This window comes from Miscanthus floridulus, unplaced genomic scaffold (genome assembly GCF_019320115.1).
Source record: "Miscanthus floridulus cultivar M001 unplaced genomic scaffold, ASM1932011v1 fs_898_2_3, whole genome shotgun sequence".
Taxonomy (NCBI): domain Eukaryota; kingdom Viridiplantae; phylum Streptophyta; class Magnoliopsida; order Poales; family Poaceae; genus Miscanthus; species Miscanthus floridulus.
In genome coordinates, this window is record NW_027097425.1 from 11,711 (window position 1) to 28,596 (window position 16,886).

At 47.0% G+C, this 16,886-nt stretch overlaps 4 protein-coding genes across 4 annotated transcripts; 1 reads left to right on the top strand and 3 right to left on the bottom strand.

Moving 5' to 3' along the window:
- The first annotated feature begins 273 nt into the window (after positions 1-273).
- Positions 274-12,784, top strand: LOC136533485 (probable cyclic nucleotide-gated ion channel 20, chloroplastic). The gene is made up of 14 exons (XM_066526029.1): positions 274-534; positions 3,584-3,634; positions 4,029-4,475; positions 4,575-4,760; positions 4,903-5,001; positions 5,617-5,754; positions 6,266-6,511; positions 6,812-7,066; positions 7,272-7,417; positions 9,838-9,915; positions 10,439-10,568; positions 11,699-11,945; positions 12,028-12,190; positions 12,379-12,784. The coding sequence occupies exons 3-14, from the start codon at positions 4,038-4,040 to the stop codon at positions 12,545-12,547; spliced, it is 2,295 nt and encodes a 764-aa protein (XP_066382126.1). The 5' UTR covers positions 274-534; positions 3,584-3,634; positions 4,029-4,037; the 3' UTR covers positions 12,548-12,784.
- LOC136533490 (UDP-glycosyltransferase 86A1-like) lies at positions 1,588-2,205 on the bottom strand. Its single transcript, XM_066526034.1, has one exon. The coding sequence runs from the start codon at positions 2,203-2,205 to the stop codon at positions 1,588-1,590; it is 618 nt and encodes a 205-aa protein (XP_066382131.1).
- An 84-nt stretch (positions 12,785-12,868) lies between the features above and the next one.
- LOC136533488 (uncharacterized) lies at positions 12,869-14,546 on the bottom strand. The gene has a single exon (XM_066526031.1). It carries the CDS (start codon positions 14,360-14,362, stop codon positions 13,364-13,366), a length of 999 nt encoding a protein of 332 aa, XP_066382128.1. The 5' UTR covers positions 14,363-14,546; the 3' UTR covers positions 12,869-13,363.
- A 1,137-nt stretch (positions 14,547-15,683) lies between these two features.
- Positions 15,684-16,630, bottom strand: LOC136533491 (uncharacterized). The gene has a single exon (XM_066526035.1). It carries the CDS (start codon positions 16,493-16,495, stop codon positions 15,917-15,919), a length of 579 nt encoding a protein of 192 aa, XP_066382132.1. The 5' UTR covers positions 16,496-16,630; the 3' UTR covers positions 15,684-15,916.
- Positions 16,631-16,886: the final 256 nt, after the last annotated feature.

Genomic DNA, 16,886 nt, shown 5'->3' on the forward strand with positions numbered 1-16,886 from the left:
TAGGTTATCTGATAGGCAATTTAAATATGGACATCCTCTCTTCTGAAAGCTCATTTATGGAAAGATTTTTTTTTAGTTTTGTTGAAAAAGATGTCGAATAAATATGGAATATTGCCTATAGCCCTGTTTAAAGAATGAATATATATTGTATTTTTAGGTGGTGTTATTACGATAGACACTGACTACGGTCCACAGATCTAAACATCCCTCGTGCCCTGGTGTCAGTGACAAAAGTTCACAAACCTAGTACGCCACGCCTCCGCCTCTGCCTCCGCCTCCGCTCCTGCTAAAGGAGTCGAGACGTCTTTTTGACTCCTCGCTCCTTCTCCACTCTGCCATCTCACTCCCTGTCTCTGCTTAGCGGCGAAGCCAGAGAAACGGGAGTGTAATAGATTAAAGAAAAAGAAGAGAGAGAACTCGCTCTCGCCCGCTGTGCGAATCGAACAGCTCGAAAGCGATTTGCTGCTGCCTGCTGCTGCGTGCGTTTCGGCTGCTGATCCCGAGCACTTCCTCGCATCGCGACGAACAGTTCAGGTTAGCCACTCCGACCTTCCTTTACCTATCGCTTTGCGTGTCTCGGCAGATGGGGTTGGAGTAGGTGCAGCTGTGGTGCGGCGGGAGTTGATTTTTGGTTGCTTATGTTTATGCAAAATCTGGTGGGGTTTCTGCGGGGGGTTCCGACGCGCTGCAAAGCTCGCGCAACGCGGGTCTGGAGTAATTTCTGGGATTGCTTCCGGTTCCAGCGTTTCCTAACGAGAGGTGGCGCCGCGGGTCGACGCGTTTTGGATGGTGGGATGTATTGTCCTTTTTTCCGCGCATTTTCCAAATCTCATCACTGGAGGACGGGAGGTTGAGATGTGGAAGTTGCTTTATTGGGACTTTACCTTTGCATCTCACGGCTGTAATTTTTGCCGTGGTCTTTTTCTCTTCTGGGGTTTACGGGGCTCTGGTAATCTCTTTAAGCAGGCGGCCATTGTTTCATCGGATTCCGTTGATGCGCTCTCTACTTGCACGAAGGGGCCTCTAGGGCCAACAAATTGCTTCTGCTCCTGATCGTCTGTCTCCCCCCACCTCTCTCAACCAGATGTAATGGGTAGCCAGAATCCTCATTAGACGGGAGATTTAACTTTTTACCATTATAACAAATGGCACCTCCTCATATAGCACTTTAAGGGATGTCAATACATTTTCACCAGCACAGAGAGAAATCAGCTACAAATTTACCACTTTTGCTTGCGTGGCACACCAGCTCTTCATGCCAGCGTGGATTCGAGTCAATGGGGCGTGTGAAATGTCCCTCCTGCCCTTTTCCTCTCCACCAACGCAGCTGGCATTTTCGCCCCGTGCTCCTGGCGGCCGCGGCAACTCGCGCGCCCAGCGTTGGCCACGCTGGTAGCCCCAGGCACCTGCAGCGCGGCACCTCATGCCCGGCGGCGGCGGTGCTCCGGCCAGGAGGTGGCGCGCTGTTGCCCGCGCCCTTGCCCGGCGACGGTGCGCGCGCTCGCACCGTGCCTCGGCAGCTCGCGCCCTGGTGGTGCCCGCGCTCGCAGCCCAGAACGCGGCAGCTCGTGCCCGGCGAGCTTCGGATCAGTGGCTGCCTCCACACCGGCGCTTGAGCTCGTCCACGAACTCGTCGAAGCTGCGCCGCGACGAGCCACCGAGCGCCACGGCAGCCTCGAGTGTGCCCCTCAGCTTCTTCACCTGCTCCCTAAGCTTGACGCCGTCTTCCCCGCCCATCACCCCTTCGATCTGCGCCTTCACCTCGTCGGCGCACACCGCGCCGCGGTCCCCTATGGACACGCCGGCGCGCCACTCCCGCACGACGAGGCGCCGGTTGGTGATCTGGTCCGTGAGCAGCGGGAAGCACAGCATGGGCACGCCCGCCCACGCGCTCTCTAGGATGGAGTTCCAGCCGCAATGCGTGAGGACGCCGCCGACGGCGGCGTGGGAGAGCACCTCCACCTGGCAGCACCACGGGACCGCCGCGGCGCCGGCGAACCCCTCGTACAGCGGGTCCAGATCGTCGGAGCTGACGATGTTCGGGCGCATCACCCATAGGAAGTGGGCGCCGCTGGCCAGCACGCCACCCGTGATCTCGTGCAGCTCCTGCTTGGTCACGTGCGCGTAGCTGCCGAAGGAGATGTAGAGCATGGAGCCGTGCGGCTGCGCATCCAGCCACCGGGAGCAATCGGACTCGGCCCACATGGACGTGGCCACGGCGCTGCGCGCGAACCCCGGCCGGGAAGGCGGGCGACCCCGCGGCGGTGGCAGAGCGCGTGCGCCTGCGCGACTTGCGCCACGATGGCGGCCGCCAGGGGCTCCGGCACGGGCGCGCCGCGGCGGAGGCCCAACCACTCGAGCAGGTCCGGGCCCGTGCACAGGTCCATCATCGTGTGGGTCCACACCTCGTCCTCGTACACCGCGTGCGTCTGCACCACGCCGGGGTTGCCCGCGCTGGCGAGCTGCGCCAGCTTCGGCTCCAGCTCCGCGAGCTCGCGGTCGAGGTCGTCGGCCAGCTGCTGGAAGCGCTCCGGCGTGCTGTAGCCGTGGCGAGCATCATCAGCGTGCGATGGAGCGGCTGCTAGCAGCCTCAGGGCAGGCGGAGATGGGCCGCAGGGCTCCAACCGCGCGCGTCAGCTGCCTACGGACGTGCACGTCGGCAACAACAGGGTCGCGGTGGTTCCCGGCGACGCGAGTTCAGGCGAGCGTGCGCCATGGCAAGGTGGCTAAGCAGCGAAGCTGGGGGCGCGCTCGGCTCTGCCCGCAAGCGCGTGCAGCAGAGGGAACGGCGGTGGCCGAGCTCGAGGCTCGCGGCCATGGCAGCCGGTGCGCACGCGACCGGCTGGCTACGCGCGCACGCGGTGGCAGCGGCGGCGGCCCGACTACGGGGCTGCTTCGACGGTCTCCGGCTCGGGCGAGGTGCGCCGGGCGGAGAGGAGGACGAGGCGGACGCGGTGGTGCACGAGGTTGGGGTGGAGATGGCGCGGATACGGGCCATGGCCATGGCGACTGTGCGTTCGAGCAGAGAGAGCAGGGGCAGGAGAGACATTTGACGCCCGTACGCTGACTTGGATCCCTGCTGGCGCGAGGACTGGCGTGCCACGTGAGCAAAAGTGGCATTTTTGTATCTGTTTTTCGTCTTTACTGGTAAAATTGTAGCGGCAACCGTTGAGATGCTATCTGAGGAGGTGCCATTCTTTATAATGGTAAAAAGTTAAATCTCCCTCGTTAGACGCTAAATCGAGTCAATTAGGTTCTCTTGATTAACGGTCTCATGTGCATGTACTGCCTCCCTCCCAAAATAGATGCAATTGGGGTTTTAGATTGAGTCAAAATAAGTTAGGTTTGATTAAATATATTTCATGGAGTACATTTTTTGTATATATTTGGCCAAAGTTGAGATAGATTGACTTGATAGGAAGCTAGAATTGCTCAATTGCATCCTTTTTTTTTTGGTTGGAGTACTGCACACACAACTCACGCACCTTTTAACTGGCTCATGTTTACTGTAATGTGCACATTATGAGATTCATTGTTTTCTATAACTCATCGAACCTTATTTTTCATGCTGTTGCGTTTGCAGGGCCAGCAGAGTTTTAGATGAAGACTTGATTTCTCCTTTCAGATAATACAGGTAGGTCTTAACAGTGTTAGTGTTAATGCAATTTGTTTTTTGTTTTGTTGATATTGCTCATATTCTGTTTTCTTGGATTTGTTTTATGTTGTTTCAGCGGTTACCATTTATGTGCTTTTGCAAGCTAATGGTAGTAATTACGAAGTCTTATTTATTTCGATGGGTCATTTTTAACCCTGGACACCACATCATTATTCTTCTGTTGTTTTCTCACATTTTTACTGTTATATCCCACTGCAATTGACCAGTAAATATTGGCTAGCCTGGATATCCATGGAGTTCTTACTTTCTAAAGAAGGATAATCTCATTTGTGTATAAAGGATACATGCATGCTTGCAGAGAATCTATATTTTGGCTGTTTAGTATGTGCTAATGTAATGGATCTTGCTGCAGTGTTCCAAAATGACTGACCAGGAGCGAGATGATGTTCCCATGTTGCTAAGAAATGTTGAGCTACCAAGATTTCCTCTAAGAAGTACTTCAATGTGTATACCAGTCAGGGACGATGAATATGAAGAAGACACCTTTGTACCCCATACTGGTCCTCTATTCGTTCAGCCGCCAACTCAGACGGCACCGGGAATTCCATTTACAAGTAGAGACACACCTGATAGGCTTCCTAGGCCTTCACAGGGAAAACAAGTCAGCAAGCCACATGCAATCATGCCTGAAGAAATTAGAGGAAATAGGTGGTCTTACAGTGGACAGGTTCCAAAGAATGAACACTTGATGATGTCTGGACCTTTGGGGCAATGTGATAATCCTGATTGTGTGAATTGCCCTCCTGCTTGTAGAAATAAAAGACATTTCCAGAGAGGTTCGAATGCTTTAGACAATAAGGTATGTTCTTGAAATATGTCATTTGATCTAAGTTGCAAATAATGACCTGTTCATCTGTTGAATAAGGTACTAACATGTTTTCCTTTGTTCCTGTTGAAGATTCATAACATTCTTTATGGTCACAGTGGTGGATGGAAGAAGAAAATTGAGCAGATCATGGCATACATTCCGATTATGAACCCACATGCAAAGCCGGTTCAGCAGTGGAATCAATTCTTTGTCATATCATGCCTGATTGCCATTTTCATTGATCCCCTGTTCTTCTTCTTACTATCAGTACGTCAGGTAATGTTATACAAAAATTTCAGTATGCTTCAGATCTATGTCCATGCTTCTTATATGCATTTGATTACTTCATTTTGTTAGTCACGCTGTAATTTTAATCAGAGCTAATCACTTTTTGTTTATTTGATTTCGTCAAATGCAGGATGGCAACTGCATAGTGTTAAATTGGAACTTTGCTACAGGACTTGCTGTTGTGAGAAGTGTGACTGATGCTATTTATTTCCTGCACATGCTGCTTCAGGTAAGTTCATCATCCTTTTACTCTTCCAGATCAGCTTTTACATTTTATTTTTTATACAATATTTATCGCTCATACACAAGTCGGTACAAGATGGAATGCTTGTGATATATGTCTATATGGGTGATTTGCTATGCAGATTTAAGATTATTATTATGTGCATTCTATATTAGTTATATTCAGGACACTTCTTTGTGAATAAGTTCTACACTTTCTTTTTAAAACAAATCTTCGATCAGATACTGACTTCTGGAAATACTGAAGCTACACTGTCCAGAACAACTTTCTATTGTTTACGCTGCATATCCTTGCTATCCTGATCTTACTCCCTCTGTTTTGCAATAATTGTCCACAGCCCACCAAGTGCAGAGAACGAGGAAGTACTAGCTTCATCAAGAAAAAACAATGTGAAATGACCAACCATACCCCTATTTTATGGAATTATATAGAACCATACCTTTTGTATCAGAGCATTTAATTAGGGAGAGTGGAAATACTGCAATAACTGATAGGTTTCTCTTTGTTAATGATCAAATATTTGTCTTGTCAAAAGAAAGTTGAACCAACCTGCTTATGTCACTATATTTTCATGAATATAATTAGATATTTGTCTTTCAGTTCAGACTGGCTTATGTTGCGCCAGAGTCACGAGTGGTGGGAGCTGGAGACTTGGTTGATGAGCCAAAGAAAGTTGCCATTCATTATCTTTGTGGTTACTTTTTTCTTGATTTCTTCGTTGTGCTTCCACTCCCTCAGGTAACATAAAGCTTCCCTTCTGTGCTAATTTCTCTTGCTTTAGATACTATAAGTTTCCGAAGGGCGGGCCTGGTGCAAGCGGTAGAGTCTTACCGCCTGTGACCGGAAGGTCCCGGGTTCGAGTCGCGGTCTCCTCGCATTGCACAGGCGAGGGTAAGGCTTGCCACTGACACCCTTCCCCAGACCCCGCACAAAGCGGGAGCTCTCTGCACTGGGTACGCCCTTTTATATTTTCGTGTTTGTCAGCAACTTGCTGCTGCCTTACCTGTTTGCGGCTTTGCTCCATGAACCTTGTCTGTCTGTGTAGCACTTCATATGATTTTACTTGCATGAATGCCATGTATCTGTCAACAGCTAAAGTTCCTTGTCTAAACTCTAAACTGATGACTGATGACCTGTTCTTTTCCGATGTAGTTAACAACAAAAAGAAAACTAAAATATTTTTACACATTTTTTCTTTGTTGCACTCGTTATGCTTATTGCTAATATTTTTCTTTGTTTGTTGATCAAGGTGATGATACTGCTAGTTGTTCCTAAAGTTGGGTTATCTGCTGCAAACTATGCTAAGAATTTATTGCGTGTCACTGTTCTTCTTCAATATGTGCCCCGTATCATCAGATTTGTACCACTTCTTGATGGTCAGTCCGCCAATGGATTCATATTTGAGTCAGCATGGGCTAATTTTGTGATCAATCTTCTGATGTTTGTTTTGGCGGGACATGTGGTTGGTTCATGTTGGTATCTCTTTGGCTTACAGGTTAGTTGATTTCTTTTGTAGGTTGTTTACAAAAGTTGGTAGTGCACATTGATTCAAATGTTCCAATTTGATAATCGTACGAACAAATCTAGTGTGCAACATGTTTCACTAATGAAGAATGAGGAATACACGTTATACCTACTTAAAGTGGAAAATGTGCAGCTCCAAATACCTATGTTAATCTGTAACATGTTCAATTTGTATATTCAATCACAGCTTATTTGGTTACTATTGGTTTTAACTGATACTGAAGGTCCAGATCAATCGTATCATTTTCTTTTGTTTCTCATTTTGTCACAGAGGGTTAACCAATGTCTACGAGATGCTTGTTCTGCATCGACCATTCCATATTGTGACTCTTTTATAGACTGTGGACGTGGCATTGGGAGTGGACTGTACAGACAGCAGTGGTTCAATGACTTGGGTGCAGAAGCTTGTTTTAACACTGGAAATAATGCTACTTTCCAATATGGAATTTATGAGCAAGCTGTTTTGCTAACTATAGAAGACAGTGCTGTAAAACGATATATATATTCATTATTTTGGGGGTTTCAGGTATTTGCCATCATTTGCTTGTGCCTTTCTACTTTTGTAGGCGTCTCTTTGTTGCATCCCAAATATGTGTGACAATCTGACTGTCATGTATAATCTTTAGGTTGTTACTATCTTATGTGTCATGGTAACTAATGAGGTTCCATTCTATTTAAATTCATTACAATCTAACTAGTGTTTTTACTCATAGTTTATGGTTTGATTTCAGCAAATAAGTACCTTAGCAGGAAACCTTGTCCCGAGTTACTTTGTATGGGAAGTTCTGTTCACGATGGCTATTATTGGTCTGGGACTGTTGCTTTTTGCATTGCTTATTGGAAACATGCAAAATTTTCTCCAAGCTCTTGGAAGGCGGTATGTGGTTATACTACTGGCTTATTTATCATGCTACTTAACCCAAATGTAGATATAAGTTCATCTAGGTTTGTCCTAGGTCAAACCTTGTTTTATCGTTGACTATCAATATCTAAATTTTGCTATATGGATTGACAACAAAAGATTAACATTATTGGATTCATTATGAAAAGTACTTTTATAATATAAGCTCTTTTCATTTAAACTAAAATATTTTTGTAGATGTTGGTAGTAAAAGCGTCGTACTGAAGACCGTGTCAATTTCGTAATTTCGATTGGGGTAAGTATATGCTTATATGCTTGTACGGTCATGCACTGCGGCATGTCGTGTCCTGGGTACTGAATAGGGATGTCTATGAGCCGATCTCGAACGAGCCTGGCACCTCAAGCTCAAGTTTGACTAAATTTCTAGCCAAGCTCTAGCAGAGCCTGAACTCTAGAGCTTATAGTAAGGTTTGAGCTCGGGCTCGGGCGCTCAGTTTGATCGAAGCTCGAATAAGGATCAAGCTCGGTTTTAGCAGGCTAGTTTGTAGCCAAGAAGATGACAAATTGAGATGGTTGACAGTCATCGGTGCTTCCCAAAGCATTGGGCACCAGCATTGTTGCCGAAGGAGGACAACGGTGCCTCTAGGCACACGGTGGTGGGGATTCTCTTCAACTACATGAATAAGCTGAGGGATCAAATCATTTATGGCAGCTGGCCTGCTACCGTGCTCAGTGCTCATGGAGTAGTCCATGGGGTATTAGGTGACTGCAGTTTGCATTGTAGCTGGAGGGAAGAGAAGGGATCGTTTCCCTTCGGCAGGTGAGGAGAGGCAAGCAGGCAGAACCATGTGGAGAACGAAATGGTGGCATTGTATTGGGAAGAAAGAACATGATTGAGGATGATAAGATTTCTCTTTGTTTATTTATCAATTGAGTGGAGTGTGACTCACATTTTTTTGGGCTGAGCAGCATGTGGGAGAGGGACCTCGAAGGAGGTGGTTGGCTTAGAAAAGTTGAACTGGCTGGAGGGAAGTAGTAGCAAAAGGTGGGAAATTTTATTGCTTGTTTGCTTTAGTGATGGATGAGGTCACAAGGGACATACAAGGGGACATCCCTTGGTGTATGCTTTTCGCGGACGATGTAGTGCTAGTTGATGAAAGCCGGACAGGAGTGAACCAGAAACTGGAGTTATGGCGGGAGACTTTGGAGTCCAAAGGTTTTAGACTCAGTAGAACTAAAACTGAGTATATGAGATGTGATTTCGGCACTACTACTCGGGAGGAGGAAGATGTTAGTTTGGAAGGTCAAGTAGTGCCTAGGAAGGATACCTTTCGATATTTAGGATCAATGCTACAGAGGGACGGGGATATTGATGAAGATGTTAGCCATAGAATCAAAGCAGGGTGGATGAAGTGGCGGCAAGCGTCTGGTGTCCTATGCGACAAAAGGGTACCACAGAAGCTAAAAGGCAAGTTTTATAGGACGGCGATTAGACCTGCTATGTTGTATGGTGCAGAATGTTGGCCTACGAAAAGACGACATGTTCAACAGCTAAGTGTCGCGGAAATGCGTATGTTGCGTTGGATTTGCGGTCATACAAGAAAGGATCGAGTTCGGAATGATGATATACGTGAGAGATTAGGGGTAGCGCCAATTGAAGAAAAGCTTGTCCAACACCGGTTGAGATGGTTTGGACATGTGCAACGGAGACCTCCAGATGCACCGGTGCGTAGCGGAATCCTAAGCCAGGACAGTAACATGAAGAGAGGCAGAGGAAGACCGAAGTTGACTTGGGTAGAGGCAATAAAAGGAGACTTGAACTATGTGTGCTGGTGAGCGATTCAAATTAAGCCCGTGAAACTCGGCGAGCAATCTTGAGTTTGGCTTGATTAGCAGACGAGCCAAGCTCGAATTGAGCTTGTAGAGAAAAACTTCGAGCTTCTTTGACAGCCCTACCATTGAACGACTGAGTGCAAGCTACAAGGAATTGGGTAGAGTTTGGATGGCGATTAGCATTCGATTTGTGGTAGACAGCAGGGAGAGCAGAGATACAGCCATACAGGGATTGGAGGAGCAATTGGAAGGAAGACGAAGCCTCTGTTGGTTTCTGTTCGCTCAGCTGCTGTTTGATGCTTTAGTACCTCTCCACCTTCCCAAGTGACTGGCCCACATAGCAATCTGATCCCAGGGGCATGCATACGTCACTACTAATAGGTGAAACTTGTGCTGTCACCCCCTTGGCTCAAGAAATCTCTATAGGCCCCTTTATACAAGCCCGTTAAAGTCATCAGACATCAGTAGATCAATTCACTCAGCAGTTAGCAGTAGTTCAAAGTGCAGTAAACACAGGAAAACCCATGCGATTGATTAAATCTTTTTTTTTAATTGTAACTATCTTGATGTGTGAACATTTTACTCCTTTTATCTTCTGACAGGAGATTGGAAATGCAACTTAGGCGCCGTGATGTTGAAAAATGGATGAGCCATAGACGATTGCCTGAAGATTTGAGAAGGTTCCTCTGCAGAACTTACTAAGCAAATCTTTATCACTGTTTTTTCTTTCAAAAAACAAAGAACTTAGCTAGCATGTTTCAATGTCTAATGCAGCCATTTGCTACTATACTGTCAAGCAGTAGTACCGATCTGGTTGTGGTTCATGATTGGCTAGGGCCCTTGTGACAGCAATGATATACTTCACAAATCTTACTTTGTAGTCATGAAAAAAGGTGTATGCTGTATTGTCAGATAGTCTGAAAACATAACAATTATTTGATTAGTTCAGAATTGACATTGGCAATTGGGGTTTCAATGTTTCATATCCACAAGATGTACCATCTAGTATAGTGTTAATGAAGAAACTGAATGTGTTTGGAATGTTTTTTTGTGTATTGTAAATTTGTAGTCACGCGGGCATTTGGTTCAATCAATATTTGAGCTATATACCAAAACTCTCTGATGAAATACCCTAACCCGAAAAGCAGTCATTTTATTCTTACAGTGGAAGATAACAGCACCTGCACCTCTGTATATGTGTAGGAGGGTTAGACGAGCTGAAAGGTTCACCTGGGCAGCTACTCAAGGAGTGAACGAAGAGGAGCTTTTGAGTAATTTACCTGAAGATATCCAAAGGGACACACGTCGCCACTTCTTTAGATTCCTTAACAAGGTTAGTTTCTAAGGTGTCAACAAATATTACTCCAATACCTTGTATTTCCACTCCCATCCTTTCTTTCATGTACCATGTCCGTAGTTAGTTCTGTGCTTATATGAAATTCTACTATTTTGGAATCTTTGCTACTGCTGTTTGGTTCTTAGCATTTACAACTTGTAAATGTAACTGTTATTTAGGGAGAGAGAATGGAAAATAACTTCATCTCCAGGGGAAAGGGGTCTGAATTGATGTGGGACCACAACCAAATGTGTGCTGAGCTAAACATCTGGTTCAGCACTTCCAAATAAGCAATAGCCCAAAATATTCAGTGCAAACCACCCCATTCAGCTGCACAATTGTGAAAACCCCCTTGAAATATATAACTATAAGTTTTTTTTTAAAATGGTGCACTTAGATAGGAACGTGAAGAGAGGCAGAGGAAGACCGAAGTTGACTTGGGTAGAGGCAATAAAAGGAGACTTGAAAGGATGGAATATACCCAAAGACTTAGCCTTAGATAGGAGTGCTTGGAAGACAGCTATTCACGTGCCTGAACCTTGATTGCTTCTGTTGGGTTTCAACTCTAGCCTACCCCAACTTGTTTGGGACTTAAAGGCTTTGTTGTTGTTGTTGTTGTTGTTGTTGTTGTTGCACTTCCATTGCATATATACAGATGTACATTGTTGCAAAAATTGAGGTGCAAACTCAATGTACAAAAATTCATATGAAAAATAACAAACTTCATATGGCATGTGCACTAGAAGGCAAAATTCCTGTGATTGTCTTCTAGTACATATGCAACTGGAATTTGTCATTTTCATATGAATTTTCAGGAAAAAAATTGCATGTTAAACTTTTTGCGACAATGTATACCTCCATATATGCACTATGGAGGTGCATTATTTCAAAAATTTTTAGAACTATGTATGTGTTTCAAATGGTTTTCATGATTGCACCAAAAGGGTGGTTGCACTGAATAGTTTTCCATAGTGATGATGGAAACTGGAAAAGAAGTTTAAGAAAAAAGTAGCTACTTGTATTTTCTCATTCACGTTGTAGGTTGCCTCATTTACATGATTTCTACTATTAATGTTGTCTGATAAAGATAACTCTTACTTGACTAATTTTTATCTTATTATTTGCAGGTCCGATTATTCACCTTGATGGATTGGCCTATCTTGGATGCAATATGTGACAAATTAAGACAAAACTTATATATTAGTGGAAGTGACATTCTTTATCAAGGTGGTACTGTTGAAAAGATGGTCTTCATAGTGAGAGGGAAGCTGGAAAGCATCAGTGCAGATGGTAGCAAGGCTCCATTACATGATGGAGATGTATGTGGAGAGGAGCTCCTCACCTGGTACTTGGAACATTCTTCAGCGAATAGAGGTATCCAATTTGTGCCCTTCCTGCCTGCTGTTTGTCTTTTGGTTTTGTAGTTGTCCCATCTCATGAACTACTACTGTTTCAGATGGTGGGAAAATTAAATTCCAAGGTATGCGGTTAGTTGCTATACGCACAGTAAGATGTTTAACAAATGTTGAAGCTTTTGTACTCAGAGCAAGTGATCTGGAAGAAGTAACATCACAGTTTGCTCGATTCTTGCGTAATCCACGAGTGCAGGGAGCAATCAGGTAGCCACATTTTTGTTTAATTTATTATATTATTATCATATTCCTGCCCACCAGAATAGTTAAGGCTGTTCTTATAATTGTTTTTGCTAATTCATGGCAAAATATAATAATTTTTTGATAATCATGCATCACTGCGATGTAAGACTTGTTAATTTAGTTCCTTTTGAACTAACCTGTGTGTCCAATAGATATGAATCCCCGTACTGGCGAACCATTGCTGCAACTCGTATTCAAGTTGCATGGAGGTATCGGAAAAGGCGGCTGAAGCGAGCTGAGAAGTCAAGGTTGAGCGAAGAGACTTATACCTCGCATGGGATCTCAACACATGATTCTTTTCAGCGTGGACAGAGGGGATGATCTCTACCTGACTAGGCACTAACTTTTCAGTTTCAGTTCTGTATCTAGAGCTCTGAAATTCTCCGAACATGTCTACTTGGTGGAACCAAACGCATGGGGCAAATATTTTTGGCTTTGGTGTTCAGTGTACATGATAAGAGGATAGTTTTTTTCATGCATGGTTGCTTCTGCCAGAGCTACTACACGCACATTTATGTTGCATTCAGATTACTAGGAGATAAGTTATTTGCCTGCCAACCAGGATGCTCATCAGCTGTAAATAAATATTCATTATAGAAAAAAAATTACTAGGAGATAAGTTATTTGCCTGCCAACCAGCTAGCCTCAGAGATCAGAAGTCTGGGATATCCCAGAAGTGAAATATACAATCTCTATGTTATGGTATTCATTCAAACTAAATGTTTACAGATTACAGTCACGGCTGAATCCTAACGAACACCAGGATTAGCCATAGTGCCCCTTCCCTACTCCAGAATTTATCTTGAATTCCACAGGAATTTCCTGTAATAAGGTGAGCATTCCAAAGGTCATTTGAAACTGGAGTATTTCTCTAATCCTACGGTCCCGAGTTGAATTGTTTCGTATGAATCTCAGTAAAATTCTCTGACGACTGACGAAACTGTTCCAAACCGTCGGTCGTCAGTCGATCTGACCAACCTGGCCGGCTTACCCCATATCCAACATGTTTCACTTTTTTTTAGCCAAAACAGTGATTTTCTCTGGCAACCATTCAGCTATTCAGCTGGAACCGTATTTTTCGGCCAGTTTTACGGCCTGAGGCGTTCCATCCCAACTGCCCCAGCAGTTCTCATCAACCTATTTATTGTTCCGGTCACGGCGATCGCCGGCTTGGAGCACGACATCGCGGATGTTGTTAACGAACTCCTCCCACCCGAGCCAGGAGCCCTCCACCGCTGGATCGAAGCTCGCCGAGAACACCCCGTACGGCACGCCCAGGAGGACGCCGAAGAGTAGGAACGCAACCCAGAGCGGCGGCTGCAGGTCCAGCCCCGTCACCTGTGCCGCCGCGCGCAGTGCCGCCTCGCCCGCCGCGGACGCCGCGAGCGCGGCGGCCGGCACCCTCCGCGCCACCCGCCACAGCACCTCCTCCGACTCGAGGAACGCGAGCTGCCCCTCGCGCTCCCGCCGGCGGGCCCACTCCTCCCACTCCTCGTCGCTCACCGAGGCGTCGACGACCAGCAGCGACCCGAGCAGGAACGACGCGAGCGAGTAGGCGAGCGGCATCCAGGCGGGCACGCGCGCGCCCGCGGCGTCGCCGAGGTACCCGAGCAGCGCGGGCACGCCGGCGAAGGAGAGCGCCGCGACGGCCGGGAGCTTCCACAGCACGCCCAGGTCGGGGTCCCCGCCCGGGAGGTCCGCGTCGATGAGCGCGCGGAGGAGGTCGTCGTCGTCCCCCGCGCCGCCGAAGACGTCCGACTCGTCGACCACGCCGGCGTCGACCAGGTTCTGGAGGAAGGTCCGTAGGTTGTTGTTGCTGTTGCGGTAGGCGTCCACAACCTTCCGTAGCTGGGTCCCGAGGCCTTCCTTGTCCCTGACGTTGCTGCGCTCGACCTCGCCGTCGTCGGTGGAGTTCGATCCGCCGGGGCTTGAAGCGGACAGGCAGATGTGATGAGGTGGAGCGCGGAGGCGCAGCGAGGAGCGGGGGAGGGTGGGAGAGAGGATAGAACAGGAGGTGCGGGCGCGGGCACGGATGCGAGTGAATCGAGGGAGAAGAGAGGACTCCATTCCATTGCCTGTGGGAGGAGTTCGTGAGATCTCGGAGTTGAACAGACAAAGCCGTCCATAGGCTGCCATGGTCTTATTCCAGGCAGGACCCACTATAGATTATTGGGCCGGAAATTCGTGGCCCAGCTACTTCCGAGCCTTTTCTGCATTCCCATTTTGCCTTGTGAATTGCCACAATTGCCTTTCTTAGACCGTCTCCAACAAGAAATTCATAAGGCACCCAAATTCCAAAATTAGTAGCAAGAGATCTAAAATCAGTATCCAATGAAGTACCTATACGGGAGACCTATTTTGGGTTGCCTGAGAGGCACAACCCAAATATGGGCATCATCTCTCCTGAAAACCCATTTGCAGAAAGAATTCTTTTTAGGTCTTGTTGTTGGAGAAGATGTCGAATATGTATTGAACTTTTTGCCTGTAACGCTACCCAAAGGATAAATGAGTCTTGTATTTTGGGTATTGTTGTTGAAGATAGCCTTATTGTAGCCTAGCAAAGTACTGGTACTAGGAAAGGCTTCGGAATTTTGTTTTGTATCCAATCGCCATTTTTTTTAAAAAAAAAAGAAGATTATCATCCATGTGTAAAGAGTCTTTTTTTTTCTTGGGGGAAATGCCATTCGACGAGCTTTATTGATCCATAAGAATATTTACATCACTCACTAGGCTTTTTAGGATAAAACTAGGGGTTCATCGACTCAAATAAAGTTATATTTCACACTAAAAGTTTGCCTAGGTCATGCACTACTCGGTTTACATCCCTTTGACAGTGCTCATAAGGAATAGCAATCATCATAAATCGCAGCCGCCAATGTTACCGCAAACCCTCCGTTTTTCATTTTTTCAATCACCATCAAACAATCCGACTGAGTAGTCCTTTTATGTTATTGTACTAGGCTTTACCAAATTCTTTGCGTGTGTGTGTGAACACTTCACCAAATTATTATTATTATTATGGTTACCAAATTATTTGCTTCAAACCCAAGCCCCATCCAACTTTTTGTATGGTTTGCTTCCTTGACGAGAAGCGATGTCAGACACTTAAGCGCTATAGTTGAGGACTTGAAAGCTGTCTAATCTAGACAAAGATACCCTGTTGGATTTTCTAAACCTGGGTGCAAACTTGTCTAGGAGGCAGCAACCAAGCAGGCCTGGAGGGCGCATCCGACATTCACCACTAGTCCACCACCAACAGTGCACGGCAATTCAAGCGTTTCAAAGTGGATCTAGGCAGCAATTCTTTGAATCCTTTTATTAAGATTGGAATCAGAAGTTCATCAATCGTCCTGTTCACTTGGCTTATAAGTCATACTTTTTCAGCCAACGAATATTATTTTTTTCTCACAACAAATCAATCAACAGTACTTTCAGCCATAACTCGTAAGCAAGCGAATAGGGCAAATATTTTCATCGATTGCACCAAGAAACGACGCCTCAAGAAAAATCAGAACCAGCGTACAATCAATGGTGAAATTGAAGTCTTCACTGTTCGAAATCGCTCTAAAGCTAAGCGCCACGGGCCTACCGCCGACGGCACTAGCTAGTTATTAAGTACGTAGTTATAACCATTTCCAGGTGGTTTAGATATTAACCACGGTCTATTATATTATTACATTTACCCCTTGATTAATCACTGTCTACTTCATCCTCCTCGTACTCCTCTTCGTATTCCTCCTCGTCGTCGTCTTCCTCCACCACCGAGGAAGAGTACTCCTTCGCCATGGAAAGGATGTTCCAGTGCCGCACGGCGAGGTCCCACCCAACGACGGACCCCGTCTCCGCCGCATCCCACCTCGACGACAGGAACCCGTAGTGGACCCCGAGCAGCCCCAAAGCGAAGAGCACGGCGGAGCCCGCGGTGGCGGCCCATGCCGGCACGTCCCCGGGCTGCGCGCGCTCGAGCAGCCCCAGGAACTCGACGTCCGCCGCCACCGCCGCCGCGGGGGGCGCCAGCATCCGCCACATCATCCCGCGCCGCATCTCCTCCGATAGCTCCAGCTCCAGCCCGAGCCCGCCCGCGCGCCACTGCTTCGCGGCGCCCGGCGACGACGTCGCCGCCGTGGCGTCGTCGATGATCTCGACGTTGCTGGAGCTGGCAGCCGCCGGCCTGGCGGCGGTGGCGCCGGCGCGGCGAAAGGCGCCGGGGCTGGTTGGAAGTAGCGGGCGGGGGCTGGCGGCGCGGCATGGGAGGAGCAGCAGCTCCATGGCTGGCTGGCTTTAGCGTACGTGCCGGTGGAGCTCGTGTCCGGGGTGCTGCGGTGCGCCGGTGCGGCCTCTGGTTGGGGGTGGACGTAGGTCTGTGAAGACGAGAAGTAAAGGGCCTGCTGCGTTATCCTGAGCTTTTCCTTTGGGGATGGCAACGTGTGATATTTTGGCCCGGCAACATGAGATGCAGCTGCACCCATCCTCACCAAGCTTCTAATCAAACGCAAGTTTTTTCTCCACAACCATTCAGCAATTTATTTGGTTCCTGTAAACTTTGTTTCTGTAAAATTTCGATGAATTGCCTGCATCACAAAAAGGTAGTAGCTGTTCATTTGCGGGCGGATTAGACCGTGATTCCTTGTCTAGTAACTTATCATAAAGTAAGCAAATG

Excerpts from the sequence above, each read along its gene's own strand:
- LOC136533488 (XM_066526031.1), bottom strand. The coding sequence starts at position 14,362 with ATGGCAGCCTATGGACGGCTTTGTCTGTTCAACTCCGAGATCTCACGA.
- LOC136533491 (XM_066526035.1), bottom strand. The coding sequence starts at position 16,495 with ATGGAGCTGCTGCTCCTCCCATGCCGCGCCGCCAGCCCCCGCCCGCTA.
- LOC136533485 (XM_066526029.1), top strand. The coding sequence starts at position 4,038 with ATGACTGACCAGGAGCGAGATGATGTTCCCATGTTGCTAAGAAATGTT. Across the intron at positions 4,761-4,902 it reads TCTTACTATCAGTACGTCAG|GATGGCAACTGCATAGTGTT; the intron begins GTAATGTTATAC and ends CGTCAAATGCAG. Across the intron at positions 7,067-7,271 it reads CATTATTTTGGGGGTTTCAG|CAAATAAGTACCTTAGCAGG; the intron begins GTATTTGCCATC and ends GTTTGATTTCAG.
- LOC136533490 (XM_066526034.1), bottom strand. The coding sequence starts at position 2,205 with ATGTGGGCCGAGTCCGATTGCTCCCGGTGGCTGGATGCGCAGCCGCAC.